This window comes from Anolis carolinensis, chromosome 3 (genome assembly GCF_035594765.1).
Source record: "Anolis carolinensis isolate JA03-04 chromosome 3, rAnoCar3.1.pri, whole genome shotgun sequence".
Taxonomy (NCBI): domain Eukaryota; kingdom Metazoa; phylum Chordata; class Lepidosauria; order Squamata; family Dactyloidae; genus Anolis; species Anolis carolinensis.
Genome location: NC_085843.1, coordinates 235470957 through 235489429, shown reverse-complemented (window position 1 = coordinate 235489429; position 18473 = coordinate 235470957). Strand labels below are relative to the sequence as shown.

General features: G+C 39.0%; 1 protein-coding gene across 2 annotated transcripts in view; it reads left to right on the top strand.

The window, feature by feature from the left end:
• Positions 1–18473, top strand: part of yeats2 (YEATS domain containing 2) — a 64297-nt gene that overhangs the window by 19106 nt on the left and 26718 nt on the right. The window contains exons 9-20 of one of the 2 annotated variants that reach the window (XM_008106491.3): positions 149–260; positions 2458–2502; positions 3863–4049; positions 4635–4868; positions 5950–6108; positions 7592–7695; positions 9152–9256; positions 10099–10272; positions 12251–12509; positions 13992–14153; positions 14252–14361; positions 15036–15197. In XM_008106491.3, coding sequence (XP_008104698.2) covers positions 149–260; positions 2458–2502; positions 3863–4049; positions 4635–4868; positions 5950–6108; positions 7592–7695; positions 9152–9256; positions 10099–10272; positions 12251–12509; positions 13992–14153; positions 14252–14361; positions 15036–15197 — 1813 coding nt within the window. Of the gene's footprint in view, positions 1–148; positions 261–2457; positions 2503–3862; positions 4050–4634; positions 4869–5949; positions 6109–7591; positions 7696–9148; positions 9257–10098; positions 10273–12250; positions 12510–13991; positions 14154–14251; positions 14362–15035; positions 15198–18473 lie in introns of both variants that reach the window. The other variant, XM_003218445.4, reaches the window with a different exon arrangement.

The window sequence follows — 18473 nt, the reverse complement described above, 5'->3', positions numbered from 1 at the left end:
AGCTCCAAAGGGGTTCAGCATAATTGTGAAAATATATTATCCTTTCACACTTAGGCTCTGTGAGATGAGGATTTGTTTCTAAAAGTATTTGGATTGTGCAGATTTGTTTCTCAAGTAACAACATTTTCTGCCGTGTCCTCATTTCTAGGGAGCCTCCTTTCCACTTGACCAGGCGGGGCTGGGGAGAGTTTCCTGTGCGGGTTCAGATTCACTTTAAGGACAGCCGGAACAAAAGGATCGATATCATACATCATCTGAAGGTAGCTTTGTTTCAGTCGTAATGCTTACAGGGCTGAAATTGATTTTATGTGAGTATGTTGGTACACATGTACTTTCAGAAAAATTAAAATGGTAATCTTTGTTCAAGGAATTTATGTCATCTGTAACATCAAATGCACAGACACAGGTCGTGTGTAGTATATAAGAACATTAGGAATTTAGCATTTTTAAAAACAAAAGGGATTTTAAAGAACAGAAATAAAAAAATAGAAGGGAAAAGATGATGGATAAATGGTTATAATATGAACACGAGCTAGGCATATAAATTGATTTAAACTAACCATATTCTCAATATTTTCAATAAGTATTTTCAATAAGTTGCTGGTGAAAATACACACTCAACGAGAAGTGTGCATTTTAGTCAAAAACTTATTGAAAATACATGAACTAAGACTATGCCCTTGTGAGGGAAATGAAGTAGAAACAATAGAACACTCATGAGAAGCTAAATAGGGAGACTAAGCATTGAGCAATAGATGGTGAAATGTTTATCTTTCCAACATTGGAATCCTTTTGCAACAGTGAAAGTATCCAAGGGTCCAATAACATTGACCCTCAGTTAAATTCTTTGTTTCAGACACCACAAAATTAACACATTATAATAAAGGTAAACAAAAAAATTTAGTAATCTCTGAATGTATCCACATCATATGCCTCAAGGAAGCATGATCAGTGTTACACTATCAACATTTAGTTGAAGTAAAATGTTTCTTCCTAAAAAGTTATGATGGTGTTCATTATACATGTACAATCAAATTTGGGTGAAGCAAACATGTTTTTTGGTCTGTGTGGATATTTTAGATCTTGAAACTAAGCCAGTTTTCATTTGGTCAGCTTGCATAGTGCACTCTGATGATTTTTGCTGTCCAAAGAGATCAGAAGAAGGCCAACATTCTTTTTAGCTCTAGGGCTTTTCTCTTGAACATTTCATCATTGATTTATCTTGATGAGATTTTCCCTGAAAGGAAATGCCAGGGTAGAAAAAAAAGAACCTTGCCTTCCCTTTTCTTTCTCTAAAGTTCTCTCTTGTGGCTGGACTCCACCAAACTTTTTGCTGAATGTTAGTTTTTGCAGCCAAGTCCCCGGGGTTACTATAAGTTGACTAGCAACTTCAAGACTTGTCTCTGAAAATACACATAACTTCAAATTATTGTGAAGATCATTTTGTATTTTTATCCTGCTTTCCAATAGTACTTAGGAGCCTGTGTGGTATAGTAGTTTGAGTGCTGAAACAGAAAACCAGAGCTCTCTTATGCGTGCTGTTCAGGCATGGCAACCTACTGGGTGAGTCACACTTCCTTAGTCTATAAGGAAGTCAATGGCAAACATACTCAGAATCTTGCCAAAAGCGTCCTAGGATCAGATCAAGCTTAATTTCAAGCATGTGACAGCAGCAACATCTCCAAATTGAATGAGCATCCTTTCATTAATAAATAAGCTGAATTTCACTGGGTTCTCCATGAAACATTATCCTATTAATTGCCTCTGTGATACTAGTTTGTTATTCTGTCTTTATTAAAATATTTATATCCTGTCCCATACCCAAGGATTTTAGGGTAGTGTACAATAAAATTAATTTAACCAGTTCAAAAAGAATATAAAACAGAATAATTTAACTTAAACACTTCAACAAGTTAAAACAGTTTAAAGACAGTTAAATGTTGCTTTCCTGATAATTTAGTATTTATTAAGTTTTCATAATCCCATTATTATTTGAAAGACATTCACTGCAGACAGTGCACACTATACTCTTCTTTATGGGGCATGTCAGAAAAATACTTGGGAAAAATGAATACATACATTCAGATTGGTGAAAATCTGGCTAAAGTTTTAGGAACATTGGGGACATTTGATGTAACATAGAGCACATCATTTAGTACTGCTCAGAAAAAAAAATCAGCATTAGCTTAACTCTGCATGTGATCTTATCAGGAAATGCAAAGTAGATAATATGATAGTATGGGGAAAAATCACTTCAGTTTTGGATTGCGATGAGTACAAAGCATTTGTGTGTGCTTATCTCTTGAAAATGCTACATCACAATTTTGCAGAAAAATAGAACCAAATACACGGAGGGAAAGTTTCATTCCCGTGTCTCTGTTAAATCATCTGTGTATATTTGCTACTCTTTGTATCCAAAACAGTAATCTTTTGCTTTGTCTGATTATTTTCATGCAGTTGGATAGAACATACACCGGCCTACAAACACTTGGTGCTGAAACGGTATGATTTTTTAAAAGTTCTTAGACTTCGCTTGTAGAGTTATGGAACTTTCTGTGCAAAGAAACAAAAGGGCAAAAGTGAAGAAATGTAAGTGGTCAATAACTCTCAAGTAGTTCGCATGTTGAAAAGCAATATGATTGTGTATTGACATTAGTGAAAAGTAATTGAATTGGCCCCCAATCAGTGTGACTAGTCCCAACATTGGTAATATGATAGCATTCATTTCTGTTGGCGGAAGACAGTTCTTTCATTGAGCTAAAGCACTGTTAGAGAATATGTGAATCTTTAGACCAGTGTTTCTCAAACCTTGCTCCTCCAGATATTTTGGACTTCAGCAATGATAATTCCTAACAGCTAGTAAGATGGCCAGGATTTCTGGAAGCTGAAGTCCAAAACACCAAGAGGAGCACAGTTGGAGAAACACTCTCTAGACTGTGGTTCCTGTCATGTGTTACAATTGACTGTTCTGGGTGCTGGGTAGTGCTGGTGATAGTTGTTGGAGAATTCAGTAGGCATACTCTAGGTAGGATAGTATTAGGTTTATCCCATTATGAGTAGAGAGCATGTGCATTCCCATATTATTTGTGTTTGACTAATTCTGAAAACATCGTTCCCAGATGGTCAGACTCAGTAGACTAAGATTAAATCAGAAGAGAAATAAGACGATAATTAGACCAAAAATGCCTGATATTGGCTTTACAGATGCTTTGAATTTCAATTCCAAGAAACGCTAGTCATTGGTTATAGCCCCTTCTACACTGCCACATAATCCCGATTATCAAAGCATATAATTCACATTATCTGCTTTCAACTGAATTATATGAGTCTACACTGCTATATAATCCAGTTCAAACAGATAATCTGGAATTTAAATGACAATGTAGAATTGGCCTATGTTGACTGGAGGATCCCAGAAAATGAAATCCAGAACAAAAAGAGGATAAATGTTTAGAACTACTGTTTTGGTGCATTACATTTGAAACACCTGCTGATGCTAACTGATGCAATTTAACCACAATTTGTTCTTGTGGTGCTTCTACTTGGTTCATTTTAAGTGTGGGCCCTATATCCCAGGTTCTGATCCCAGGTTTTCTATTTATCCCACACTATCTGGCAGTGCAGACTCATATAATCCAGTTTAAAGCAGAAAATCTGGGATCAGATCCTGGGATATAGGGTCTGTCTGGAAGGGCCCTATTTTAGCATCATTTGCTCCCAAGAAAGCACTTCTGTGGCTTGATGAAGGGGGTTTGTAAATGTTTGTCCTTAATACCAAAGTATGTTTCAAAGTCCCTCTTTGCACATCTTTTAAAAAATGTTCATAGTTGCCTTATATTGCTTTTCCTTTTGCTCTTAAAAGGTTGTGGATGTTGAGTTACATCGTCATTCCCTGAGAGAGGAATACCTCTTCTCCCACTCATCAGATTCTGATCTTTCCGATGCTTCCAACTCACTACATTTGCCTTTAAATATGCCAGCTCCTGTGAAAGCATCTTCGCCAATAAAACAAGGGCATGAATCCATTGCAGAATCAATTGCTGAAAAAGGTGGGTGAAAGAGAGCGTGGGAGAGAAAACATGAGCAATGCAAACATTTAACACATTTTAGAACAGATTATGGATTATTATTAGTATGTTTATATTTGTTTACACCTCGCTTTTTCTCTCCACAAAGGAGACTCAAAGCAACTACAAAGGAGACTCAAAGCGGCTCTCATTTTGTAGTTTATAGAAACATAGAGTAGGAGACTTCAAGAGTCATCTTATCCAACCTCCTGTAATGCAGGAGTACACAGCTAAAACCGCTCCTGAGAGATGGGCATCCAACTCTGTTTAAAAACCTCCAAGGAAGGCCAGTCGATCTTATTCTGAGTGGGGTACATAATCCTAGATATTTTATGTAGGCAGCTATGTGAGGAGAGAGGCATTTTAAGAAATAATATTCATCCTTCCAATCTGAATAGGGAAGCACCTGCTGCTTTGGAGTGGGTGGTCTACAGAATAATCAGAATTGCTTCCGAAACAGAAGGAATAAGAAAGGGAGGAGGGTGTGATTTCTAACATTTCTGTTTAATCTTTTAATTTTCCTACTTAAAGAAATTTTGCACCACTTTCTCCCTATTTATCCATCAGGTTTTAATACTGAGGCTGAAAGACATACAGCTTTTTACTCCCTGACATCATCTTTAGAACGGACTCCCACTAAGCTCGCAGCCCAGAAAGTTACTTTTGGCTCTCATGGCAACTCAGCTTTTCAGCCCATTGCAGCTAGCTGCAAAATCATACCTCAAGGCCGAATCCCGAGCCCTGCTGAATCTCCAGGCAAGTCTTTCCAGCCCATCACCATGAGCTGCAAGATTGTATCAGGTATGGCATGATTTGCATATCTAATTATGTTGTGTACCAAGACAAGAAATGCAATATGTTATTCCCCCCCCCCCTATTTTGTATACTGCTGGCAAAGCTTAGTATAGATGATGGCCTTCGTTTTGACAAATCAGGTGGTGAACACACTTATAGCCTGAAAGGACCAAAGTGTTAAAAATCTTTCAAAGAGACAGTGAAATAACTTGCAACTGAAGAAGCAAGTAGCCTTATATTCTAATAATAATAATAATAATAATAATAATAATAATAATAATAATAATAATAATAATAATACCACGTTCCAGCAGCAAAGAACTGGTGGGATCACAAATGAGCACGCAAAGATACTGTGGGACTTCCGAATCCAGACTGACAAAGTTCTGGAACACAATACACCAGACATCACAGTTGTGGAAAAGAAAAAGGTTTGGATCATTGATGTCGCCATCCCAGGTGACAGTCGCATTGATGAAAAACAACAGGAAAAACTCAGCTGCTATCAGGACCTCAAGATTGAACTTCAAAGACACTGGCAGAAACCAGTGCAGGTGGTCCTGGTGGTGATGGGCACATTGGGTGCCGTGCCAAAAGATCTCAGCCGGCATTTGGAAACAATAGACATTGACAAAATCACGATCTGCCAACTGCAAAAGGCCACCCTATTGGGATCTGCACGCATCATCCGAAAATACATCACACAGTCCTAGACACTTGGGAAGTGTTCGACTTGTGATTTTGTGATACGAAATCCAGCATATCTATCTTGTTTGCTGTGTTATAATATAATAATAATAATACTTTATAACCCACGCTCTCTCCCTGAAGGGTGTGGTATTGTGTGGTCTTTTGTAGGACTTGGTGATGAAAATACTAAATCTTTGGTTATCTGTTTTTCTTCTACTACAAGAACATAAGTAAAATGACTGCTGTTTGGTTTTCATTAAACTGTTTCTTTGCAATACAGTTGATACAATTTTGTATCTTAAAGAAATACTGTTCTGCAAAAATTATTATTGTTGTTGTTTACCATTCCTTTGGGAATCTGCCTGCCATCACTGGGAACTCTTCTTTGTTCTTTTAGGTTCTCCAATATCAACTCCAAGTCCATCTCCACTCCCTCGGACCCCAACCTCCACACCAGTGCATATGAAGCAAGGGACTACTACCCCAGTGGTCAATAACCCTTATGTTATTGTGGATAAACCTACCCAGACGGTTGGAGTAGCGACCACAAGCACAGGTGTGTATTATACAAAGAACACTATCCCTTGTTTTTCTAAGAGGCATGCTGTTGGTGTTGTTGTTGTTGTGTGCCTGAGAGTCATTTCCAATGTAAGACTGAGAGCATAACTTTCCCAAAGCCAGTAAATTTCTTGGTCGACCCGGATTTGAGCCCTTATCACTGTTTTCTTCCAAGTTTTACAGCAGAGATTCACTCTTATCCTCTCATTGTTGAAAGCCCAAACAACTTCACTTTTTAAAAAGAAATAGCTTTTCTAAGACCTCTTCCCAGACAAGAACCATGAGAAATAGATACGCTAAACAAGAGTGATGGGTGAATCTTGACATCACAAGTACTGATCCAGTACTACTCTCTATGCCAGCATTGGACTCAAAATCCTATCTGCACCAGACATCATGGCCAGAGATCAGTAATGATGAGATTTGTAGTTCCAACACCTTCAAGGAATATAGTTTTCCATGCTTACTTTAGTATGGCAGCTCTACTTATGTCTATTCCCTTAAATCAGTTTATCCTGACAAGTGATAGGTGCCAGGTGTACTTTTAGCTTTTTTTTTCACTTGTGTTTTCACTGGTTTAATATGTAAACTGGTTGTATCTGTAAACAAGCTACTGAGGGTTAATAACTACAGATAGCATTTTTATGTCAACTGAAGTACAACTGAAGGCTAAATATTGGCAATTCTATTGTGTTATAAGCATGTTTCTTCCCTACCATCTCCCATTTAATAACATAGCATGTGAGACAGGTGTGGTTGAAAGCATGGCCCATGGGCCACATCTGACTTTTGAAGCCTCAATTTTTAAAATAAATCATGTGATTTTGAGAGTGATTTTTCCCAATCTCAAAAGCTCCCCATATTTGTGTAAACCTGCAAAAAGCCTTTCCAAGTACTTAGCTCCTTCTATTTTTTCATCCTGCCCCCCATTATGTCTCCAAAATAACAAAAGTAGGTGACATTAAGTCACTTCTGGTCATTATTTTGAAGGAAAACCTAAGGTATTTTGGCACAAGAGGTAGGGGCGCCGCACAGGAGGGAGCAGGAAGTTGTAAACTGGCCCACACATAGTTACTTCTGACATAAGGGAGCCCAAGGGAAAAATCTTGCTGTTGGTTTATTTATACCTTGATCGGAACTTTTGCTGAAGTGTGTAGGGAACAACAGTAGCCATTTTCTCACTGTATGTGTTTCTGGTCTTGGTAGAATCAGTATAGAAGATATACCAACTCTCTCAAATTTGTCAATGCACGTCAATACATGTCCACCTGTGTTTTCCCAGTAGTGAAGCTGATTTTTGAATGGGTACTAGACCTCTCAGCTTTAGTGTGAGTTGGAAGCAAGTGTCCTACAACCTCTGAGCTACCACAGTTTTACCATTACTGTGATCAGACAGGTGTTGTCTTATTAATTCTCACTGTCTGGCAAGAAATTCTATAAGGCATTATGCTGATATGTTCACTATCTTTCCCAATATATAGGAAGCTCTGCAAGTAAAGTTACAAATGTTTCCCAGGCTTCTCATGGGACGGGGTCTCCAGTCTCAAAGATCCACGGAAGCAGTTTTGTAGCCTCCACTGTCAAGGTAACATGCTATTGACCGATTTTACTTCCACTTTTTAAAGCTTGCTAGAAAACTATGTGCAGTGTATTCAGGCCATTATTCTTAAGTCCAGAATTCCAGGGCTTGCATTTCTGCAACTATGTTGGTGCAGTATTTATTTCTAATGTCCATTTGTAGAGTTCCAGGCCCTTGTGGATCATGTGATTTTAATATTTTATTAATTAATATGTCGTTTTATATTTGTTTGTCATATTGTTTTAATTCATATATTGTGTTTTAACCTATGTTACATGGGCTCGTCCCATGTAAGCTGCCCCGAGTCCCTTTGGGGAGATGGAGACGGGATATAAAAATAAAGTTGTTGTTGTTGTTATTTATATTAGGATGTTTTAATGCTTTGTGTTAGTGTTTAAATGTTGTATATGCCTATGTTTAATAGATTTAATATTTTAATGTATAGCTGTATGTCAGTGTTTAGTCATTATGATTTTATTACGTGTATGTTGGCATTGAATTCTTGCTATTAATGTCTTGTAAACTGCCTTGAGTCCCGCCCAGGAATGAGAAAGGCGGTATATAAATATACCAAATAAATAAATATTCATATTATACAAGTATAGGGCTATTATCCCACTTTTACTGTTATGGTACTTTCCTTTAGCATCCTGGGATTGCTAGTTTAGGAACGGATTATTGAGAATTCTCAGCCTCAAAAGAACTGTAGTGCTTCAGCAAACAGCAGATCCTAGGATTCCATAAGATAGAACCATGAATTAAAATGCAATCATAACACTGTGGCCCCTTCCACACTGCCATATATCAAAGCAGATAGTCCACACGATCTGCTTTGAACTGAATTATATGAGTCGACACTGCCATATAATCCAGCTCAAAGCAGATAATCTGGATTTTATATAGTAGTGTAGAAGGGATCTGTATTTGTCTAGTATGACTGGTTCCCTCGTTAAATGGCATCACCCTACATCCCTGACTTCCCCTCCATCATATTATATAACTTAAAACCATCGAACCTAGTCCTTCCCTCTGGGGCAGCAGAGAATAGGTCTGCCCTTTCCTCTCTGGCAACTTTTACACTGCTCTATATCCCAGGAGCCAATCCCAGATTATGTTTTTATCCCAGATTACATGGCAGTGGAGACATATAATCCAGTTTAAAGCAAATAATATGGCATCAGATCCTAGGATATAGGGCTGTGTAGAAGGTGCCTGTGACAGACCTAAAGATATTTAAGGAATGTGATCATGTCATCCATCAGTCTTCTCTTCACCAAGCTGAACATGCCCCGGAACTTTAAATTTTCTGTGGATTGTAATGAAAACTTGATTTTTTGTTAGATCTAAAAAGAAGCTCTATTTCTTTCCTTTGATATTTTTTTTCTTGTAACTAGATCGTAGCCATTAAATAAAAAGTGCTTAGCTAACTTAACTGCATGTCTTTGTCTGTTTATTTCAGCAGGAGGACTCGCTCTTTGCAACCATGCCCCCTCTTTGTCCAATTGGGAGCCACTCCAAGGTACAAAACCCTAAATCAGTGACAGGAGGACCTGGGACGTTCACAAAGGTACAGGGAGTCTATTATTCTCTTTTAAGTGCATAGCAACTGCAGCTGCCCCAGTTCACAGTGAGACGTGCCATAAAACATCCCAAACGTGTGCTTTGAACTTTGTGGGCTTTGTTGAGGTTTTGGATATGTGCGAAAAGGGTTATAATGTGCCAGTCCAGTACCTTTTTCTCCAGAGGTGGTACATTTGCCAGTTAGTACCTTTCCTTCAAATGGAGTATTTGAACATCCTCTCCATCGTGTTCTCTTTTTCTTAGTTACTCTCAGAAGTGGTTCAGCATTCATTTAGATGCCTTTGTGCTTAGTTATGTGGCCTCTGTTTCTTGTTTCTTTTTTTAAAAAGTATTTATTTTTAAGCTTCTCAGCACAGTTGTAAGAGAAGTGGGGAACCAAGTTCACTTTTTCCTTGCTTTGTGTGCCCCCCCCCCCCCCCGATTCTCAATGATTCACTTTGTTTGTATCCCACCTTCCCTCCAAAAGTGCCGATCTCCTCCTTGCTTGACTCCAATGGTGGTCAGGATTAGTTATGCCAACTCTATGCTGCCATTGAGGAATACTCAATAAAGGAGCCTTCCTCACTGAAAACCAAGTTCTGTAGTCCAGTGGTTCCAAGACCATTTTTGTTCTTTGTGTCTCCGCAATGTCACATTTCAGAACCTTCTGCTGTGTGCTGCTGGGAATAGGTTGATGCTGATACAGCTTTCTGTAGGCTTAAGTGGCAACTTTGGGGTAAATACTGTGCTCTATCCAGTTTGATCTCTAATGCATCCTGATCTCCTTCAGGTAGCCACCTGAGGAGTATGGGATAGCTATTTAAATTCTTCTGCCTGATTTTTTTGAAGGTCATCATCAAGCAAGAGCCTGGAGAATTTCCCCAGCAGTCTCCAGTGCCAGCGGCCGGGACAGCCTCTCAGGCTCCAGTGCAGCAATATGTCACTGTGAAAGGGGGTCATATGATAGCTCTGTCACCCCAGAAGCAGATTGTGAGCACAGGAGAGGGGTCAGCATCATCTAAGGTACATAGTTTTTATTTCCACTTTGCTGGATCTGCTTTATAGTATGGGCAGTGGCCACTTGAATTGTGCCGTAATATTTATGTGCTGATGAAGATTAAACATAAACAAGAAATGCCTCAGATGTACAGCAGCAGAGCTTTAAAAAGGTACTTTGTGTTCATACACACATAAACTTTGTCCTTGGTATCTACTGGAGTTCAGTTCCAGAACCCCTGCCCCCCAAAGATAAAAACACCATGGACGCTCAAGGCCCACTATATACAATGCAGTTGTAAAATGGCAAAAAAAATTATCAAAGTATGCTTTCTGAAATTATAAAATATTTTCAAACCATATATGCTTGAATTTGTAAATGTATAATCTGTGGATACGGAGGACCAACTATAGCAAAGTATGTAAAGTAACTACATTTGCAAAGTAAATAAGGGCAAATTACAGGTACAGGAGTATTACGAGATATATCTAGACAGTACATAAAATTACCTTCAATGGTAACATCTTTGGGTGTCTATTGATAGTGATGTTATTACTAAGAAGCTTTAACCAATTGATTTTTAATAGAACATATGAAAACACAAGGTATTGCCTCCTTAAAAGTAATTTTATTGATGGAAACTGAAAGGAAAGAGGAATAAAAATAACACAAGCCAACAAAATCAAACTTTTTGTAATCATCAGAAATGTGGGTAGCACAAATTTTATGCAGAGCCCTCGGTGGCGCAGTGGGTTAAACCTTTGTGCTGGCAGGACTGATGACTTGAAGGTAGCATTGCTGACCTGAAGGTTGCTGGTTCAAATCCAATCCAAGGAGAGCTTGGATGAGCTTCCTCTATCAGCTCCAGCTCCATGCAGGGAGCTGATAGAGGGAGGTCATCCAAGCCTCTCACAAGGATGGTAAAAACATCAAAATATCCAGCTGTCCCCTGGGCAACGTCCTTGCAGATGGCCAGTTTCTCAAGTTGCTCCTGACATGAAAAAAAATCAATCAATTTTTATGCTGATTTTAAATACAGTAGAGTCTCACTTATCCAACATAAATGGGCCGGCAGAATGTTGGATAAGAGAATATGTTGGATAATAAGGAGGCATTAAGGAAAAGCCTATTAAACATCAAATTTGGTTATGATTTTACAAATGAAGCACCAAAACATCATGTTAGACAACAAATTTGGCAGAAAAAGTAGTTCAATATGCAGTAATGCTATGTAGTAATTACTGTATTTATGAATTTAGCACCAAAATATCACGATGTATTGAAAACATTGACTACAAAAATGCGTTGGATAATCCAGAACGTTGGATAAGTGAATGTTGGATAAGTGAGACTCTACTGTATGTCTTTTTCCCATCCCCCCAACTTTTAAAAATATGACAAATGATACATTACAGCGGACTACTGTAAAGTCTGCACATTTCCCATCATATTAATGTAACACAAGCCAAAAAGTATTTTTATCAGATATAATCTTAGGTGATTCTTATAGAGGTTTTTGTGCTGAATTTTTTCTCTATCATGTAGTTTTTGCGATGAGGCTAATCAAATAATCAATGCATTTAGAACTGATAGCAATAGAATCTAATTGAACCTAAGTGCATAAATTCATTAATTATTCAATTAACCTCATCACAAAAACTACATGTGATAGAGAAAAAATAAACACAGATTTGAATTTAGCACAAAAAACTATAAGAATTACCTAAAATTATATCTGATGACTAATACTTATTGGCTTGTGTAATCAGACCCATATGGAAAATTTGATAAAAATTTGAAAAGTTGCATATTTCAGACAACATGTTGGGAGTTATAGTACCCAAGGTAACTTTTCCAAGCTCTAGTTCCTCTCCAAGCAGTTTTCATTTGCCAGGAGAGCTTGTCCAAAAGCTGCTAGTGCCGGCCCAATTTTTGTAGCTAAGAAAGATGTTTCTGTCTAGTTGTGGCTGTGTCATGTAAGCAGCATGTTTTATTTTGCTATAGATGGTCAGTGTTCCGGTCGGCTCAGCTTTACCAGCAACAGTCAAGCAAGCTGTGGCCATTGGTGGTGGGCAGATATTAGTGGCAAAATCCAACCCTTCAGCAGTAAAAACAGTTGGAGGAAAACAGGTTGTAACTCAAGGAGTGGCAAAAGCAATTGTGAGTAGCGGTGGAGGGACCATCGTTGCTCAGCCAGTACAGACTCTAACAAAGGCTCAGGTTCCAGCAACAGGAGTTCCAAAGAGTGGACCTCAAGGCTCAGGTAAAGTGATTTTTATTTTCAGGATTAGATATGATACTCATATTACTCTGAACCCACCTGATTTCAGAAGTTAAATTAGGTTAGTACTTGAATGCAAAATCACCAAGAAATACCAAAATCCTCAAATAAGGCTGGAATACTGTTCTGCCTGAAACCTTGGAGAGAGATTGACATTGGCTGGATGGACCAATACTTTGACTCAACAATAGACAGCCATATTCCTAACTGATTGGTAAGAGTTAGTTTAATTTAGGGATTCAGTATTTCAGTAATCTTTTAAGTCCAGCTGTGCTTGCTCTAGTTTGGGGGCTGGGAACTTTGGCTCTACAGATGTTGGACTCCAGCTTCCATCATTCCTTTCCATTGGCTAGGCTGATGAGAGCTGATGGGAGTTGGTGTCAAAATGTTTTTACCCTTTCTATAATCGAGGGAGGAAACTCATAGTTTATTAAGTAAGACTGGGTGAAAACCCTACTAGAAGTTGTGCTTGTCTGGAATTCCGAAATCCGAACTTGGTTTCATGTATATAACACTATGCAACATGATTTTTGTTCCTGAGTTATAAATGTCATTTCCTAATTGGTTCTATCACAAAAACATGGAAAATTTATTAGTTTTTGTGGGGCATTCTGTTACACATTTTGCTATGGTTTTTCAATTAATATCATAGAGTCTCAACCAATTCAACAGTTTGTGGCAGCCACAAAATGAAGTTTCTGAAATATAACAACTACTTTCAAAGTACGTACTGCAAAATTAAACAGGAAATAACACTTTCAAACCAGGAACAGAAAAGGTTTCAAATACATTAAGTATTTATATTGGATAGTATATTGGATAGTCAAACTATGCCTATAAATTACATTATATATAAAACATATATGAGTTGAAACTTTGGATCCATCTCCAAGATATGTTACTATGATATATAAATACAGGTATTTTAGAATACAAAACACTTTTGATCCCAAGTATTTGATAGGGGATGCTGAACCTGTAGTGCTGTTGCAGCTAATATTTATTATGGTGTATCAAATGTAATGTCTTTATCTAGTATCTAGATGAAGGGGGTGGGGATGGAGGGGTTCTTCCATCAATCAGTTTTACTAGTTCCTTAACTTTTGCCCTCTCCTTCCACCAAAATCCTGCTCCACAATTGTATACAATTGTGTATAGTAACATTACTCATTTTTCCTTCCCTTAATGGGTTGGAGTATAAGGCTTTCCTCTTTCCTTGCTATGTGAAATACTGTATTCATTAAACCAAATATAAGGTTACATTGTAGTTGCAGTGAAAGATATCAATGCATGATCTTCAGAAATGTTTCTGGGATGTAAATAATTATATTTGTAATAGAAGTGTGGCATTAAGTTAATTAAGAGTTAAGCTTCTGGTTTTATTTGTTGTGTTACGGTAGTGTTTTGCATAGGGCAGTCTCTGAATACCTATGTAACCACCTCTGTTCCTTCTTTTCATTCTAGTAATGGCAACACTGCAATTACCAGCCACTAACTTAGCCAACTTGGCAAATCTACCCCCCGGCACCAAACTGTACCTTACTACAAACAGCAAGAATCCTTCTGGGAAAGGGAAACTGCTGCTCATACCTCAAGGAGCCATTCTGCGGGCTACAAACAATGCCAGTGAGTATTATTCTACTGTGGCTCAGACCAACTTCATTAAAGTATTGAATAATTGAGCTAAACTACACTGCATGTGTGTATATTATTATTCCTTCCAGATCAACAGTCGGGCTCTTCAGCAAGTGCAAGTGGAGGAACCCAAAACACAAGCACTGGTTTATCTCAGCATCTCACCTACACTTCCTACATCCTCAAACAAACACCACAGGTAAGCTCATAATACAATGTGTAGATCTGTACTCTCACTGGGCCCTAGAACACAAGAGACTCTGGTGATGAAGCCATGGGTATTATTGGCCTGTACTCTAGATTTTCCCCCCGACAATATCCACCAGCATAATCAGTGGTCAAAACTTACCAGAGCTGCCACCCAAAAGCATTTGAAAGGCCACCCCTGAGCTAGAATTGTACCTTGTGTTAAGTTTATATTGACAAAGGACACAATTTAGGGTATTAGATTCCTTGTCTTTAAAAAAGAACCTCTCCCTGCCATCCTTGTCCTTGTTTCTGTAATTATTATATCATGTAAGATAATGCACTATCCTTCTGAATGACTTTAATGGTTCTGTATGTGTTGTTTTTAGTATTGTTAGCCACTTTGAGTCTCTTTTAAGAGAAAAAAGTGGCATATTATAATGATAATGATGATGATGATGATACAGTAGAATGCTACACTGCTCTGGGACTTCACAGCAAAGTGTGTGTTGATCTTCCTTGAGAGAACAAGAAAGAACTACTACAAAGGGATGTGGATGATGGTGGTAGCAGTTGCCAGTTCTGTAGCACCAATACCTTTTGGGCTGCAAAACAGGACATTGGGGAGATGTTTCCTGCTATGGTATTATCTGCATTTACTTATAACTGTTTCCTGATTGGTTCCAGGGCACATTTTTAGTCGGTCAGCCATCTCACCAAAGCTCAGCAAAACAAGCAGCATCAGGAACAGTTGTGCAAAGCAGTGCGAGTGCTGCAGCATCATCTTCACAAGGACACCAGGCACTGAAAGTAATAACTGGACACAAAACGGCTGCTTTATTTGCACAGGTAATTCCAGAGTCATGTTTGGCTGTGGTTAGTGTTATATTGCTTTTTGGATTTTGTGTTGTACTGTATATGATCCTTTATTGTATTGTTGTAATTGTATTATGATATGTTGTTTTTATATTTTGTTATATTGTATTTTTCCCGGGCATGGCCCCATGTAAGCCGCCCCGAGTCCCCATTGGGGAGATGGTGGCGGGGTATAAATAAAGTTTTATTATTATTATTATTATTATTATTATTATTATTATTATTATTATTATTAGTGTTGCAGTTCAAGGAACCATGCATCTGGTTGTCCCTGCATGTGCCTATGAAAGTGTTTTGAGTTTATGTATCTTGAACCTCAGCTCTTCTATACTACATAACAAAATTGCTTTGGAGAAAAAAGAAACTTTTGGGAATGGTTGAATGAGAAGGGCAGATGAAGGATGGTGTGTGTGTGTGGGGGGGGGGGGGGGGAGTTCAAATAAACAATAAAAAATGTGCTTGGTTATGCCGAAAGGCTGTTAGGAATGGTGGGAGTTGAAGTCCAAAACACATGGAGGGCCTAAGTTTGCCCATGCCTGCTGTACTAGCTCTCTGGATGCCTGTTTTTATTGCAGAATCATTAATCACAGGAATAACATAGCATTATAAAGCACTCAACCTCTTAACCAGAAGAATGGAAATGAAAGAACAGAAATGAGAATATTAGAAAGTTTCTCGCTGTTCCTTTAGACTTATTACGTGGAGACAGGGCTATTGGGCCCTAAAGAAAAATATAATGTCTTGTTTTTTAGAAGTTTCTTTGCTTCCAAGCCTGATATCTTGGAGATACACTTCCTGCTTGTAACGAAGACAAAGCAAGCATAAATGAAGCCGCTGCATTTTACTTTCCTGTTGATTCCTCATTTTCCTTCTGCTCTCCCACTTTCTCCGTCCATTTCCTTGCGTCTAATTTTTCTAAACTCCTAAGGGTAGTTTGTACTCCATAAATCACCATGCACAGCTAATGCCATATTAATATTTATGCCAGGCTTTTGACAACTGTTCAAAATCGTTCATGTACCAGTGCTGGGCAAGACAGTACATTCAGAGAACTGACATGGTGAACATACCTGAGAAGTTGTTTTGATTTTTCCCCCAAATAATATGTGTTGCGGTGTCCCCGGTGGCACAATGTGTTAAACCTCTGAGCTGCTGAATTTGCTGACCAAAAGGTCAGCGGTTCAAATCCAAGAAGTGGAGTGAGCTTCCATTGGCAGCTCCAGCTTCTGCCAACCTAGCTGTTCGAAAACATGTAAATGTGAGTAGATCAATAGGTACTACTCCAGCAGGAAGGTAATGGCGCTCCATGCAGTCATGAGCTTGGACAACATTGGCTCTTCAGCTTAGAAATGGAGATGAGTACCAACCCTAGTCGGACACGACTAGACTTAATGTCAGGAGAAAACCTTTACCTAATATGTGTTGCATTATTATTTCAGTTTGTCATCAGCCTTTAAAATCTTAAGGGCTCAACTAGACTGTCAGAGAGACTGTCTATGTTTTAGAGCAGGGGTCCCCAAACTTTTTAAACAAGGGGCCAGTTCACTGTCCCTCAGAACTTGGAGGGCCGGACTATAGTTTGTTTGTTTTTTTAAAAACCCTAACCTATGCACACTGCACATATCTTATTTTGAGGTTAAAAGCACAGCAAAGCGCCCCTGATAGATGGCCACCCTGCCTCAATGTTAATAATAACAATAATAAAATAATGAAGAGGGTTGGAAGAAACCCCTTTGGGACATTTAGTCCAACCCTCTTCTGCCATAACAACAACAACAACAACAACGAGTTCCCGTTATCTGTAGCCTCTGCCTCCCTCTCCTCCGCACCTCCTCCTGGGGCAGCCAGTGGAAAGGAGCTCGGGGAGAGCTCAATAGAGGGAGAATGACATTTCTCTCCCTCTTCCTCCACTAAGAGATGATTAGAAATATGCTCCCGGTTTCTAAGCCATGCCATTGGCAATACACTCAGCAGTAGCAATATACTCCGGATTTTATGCCAGGACTCCTGGCTTTAGCAAAGGGAAGAAACGCTCTCCCTTCACTAAGGCTTGCAGTCCTGGGATAAATCCTGAGCATATGGCTAATCAGCAGTAGCAATATACTCCGGATTTTATCCCAAGTCTCCTGGCCTTAGCGAAGGGAAGAAACACTTTCTCTCCACTAAGGCTTGCAGTCCTGGGATAAATCCTGAGCATATGGCTAAACAGCGTATTGCAAAACCCCTTAATAATTAAAAATTAATTGAATAATAATTAAAATACCTTTTGAGTGGCATAAAGGCAGAAAGGCAAGGCTCCTCCAAGATTTGTACAGGGAGAGGAAGAAGCCAGAAGAGGCTCAAAGACTCCTGCAGCAAAGTGGCGGGAATGGAGGAAAGGCAAGGCTCCTCCAAGACTCGTGTGGGGAGCAGGGGAAGCCAGGAGAGGCTCAAAGTCTCCTGCAGCAGAAAAGTGGCGGGAAAGGCAAGGCTCCAAGGCTTGTGCAGGGAGAGTGGGAAGCCAGGGAAGTTGCGTATAGCAGAAAAATGGCGGGAAAGGCAGAAACGCAAGGCTCCAAGGCTTGTGCAAGGAGTGGACAAGACAGGAAAGGCTGTAAAGCAGCGCGGGCCGGACTGATGGCCCCGGGGGGCCGCATGTGGCCCGCGGGCCGTAGTTTGGGGACCCCTGTTTTAGAGTCTTGCTGTGGTGTGGATTTGTTTGTTTGGTAGTAAAGGTTAACAGTGAGGAGGCTTCTATTTGAGTTGCAAAGCAGCAGAGGGAAGAAGCTAATTTCTGGCTGTTACCCAATAAGTATTACTCTTTGTCTACTAAGCTGCCATATTTCTCTTCTCCCACAAGTGGAAAAATAGCTGAGGAGAGAAGAAATGTCTGGCAGGAAAAGAGTCAACAACCTTGTTCTCTCCCTCCTCGCCCCATTTTCTCCCTTCTTTTCAAACTGATAGCCTACTGTGGCTAAATTTCATTTAGAACAAAACAGATATTAATTATTGCTGTATAATTTGGCTCCCCCAAATGAAACAAATCCATTTATCATGGTCTTGGAAAAGAACTGCTGTTGCATGAATAATGCCCTAGCTTTCAGTTGAGCAAATGAGAAGCTTTGCCTCTCCTTTTTGCTGTTATTAATGTCTTCGCTGCTTCTCTAGTATAATTTTGGTTTCCATCAGTTTTTCTTTTAAAAAAAAAAAAGAAACCAAACAAGATATTCCAAATAAAACAGTTTGTGAGTTCTGAACTTCCCATAAGAA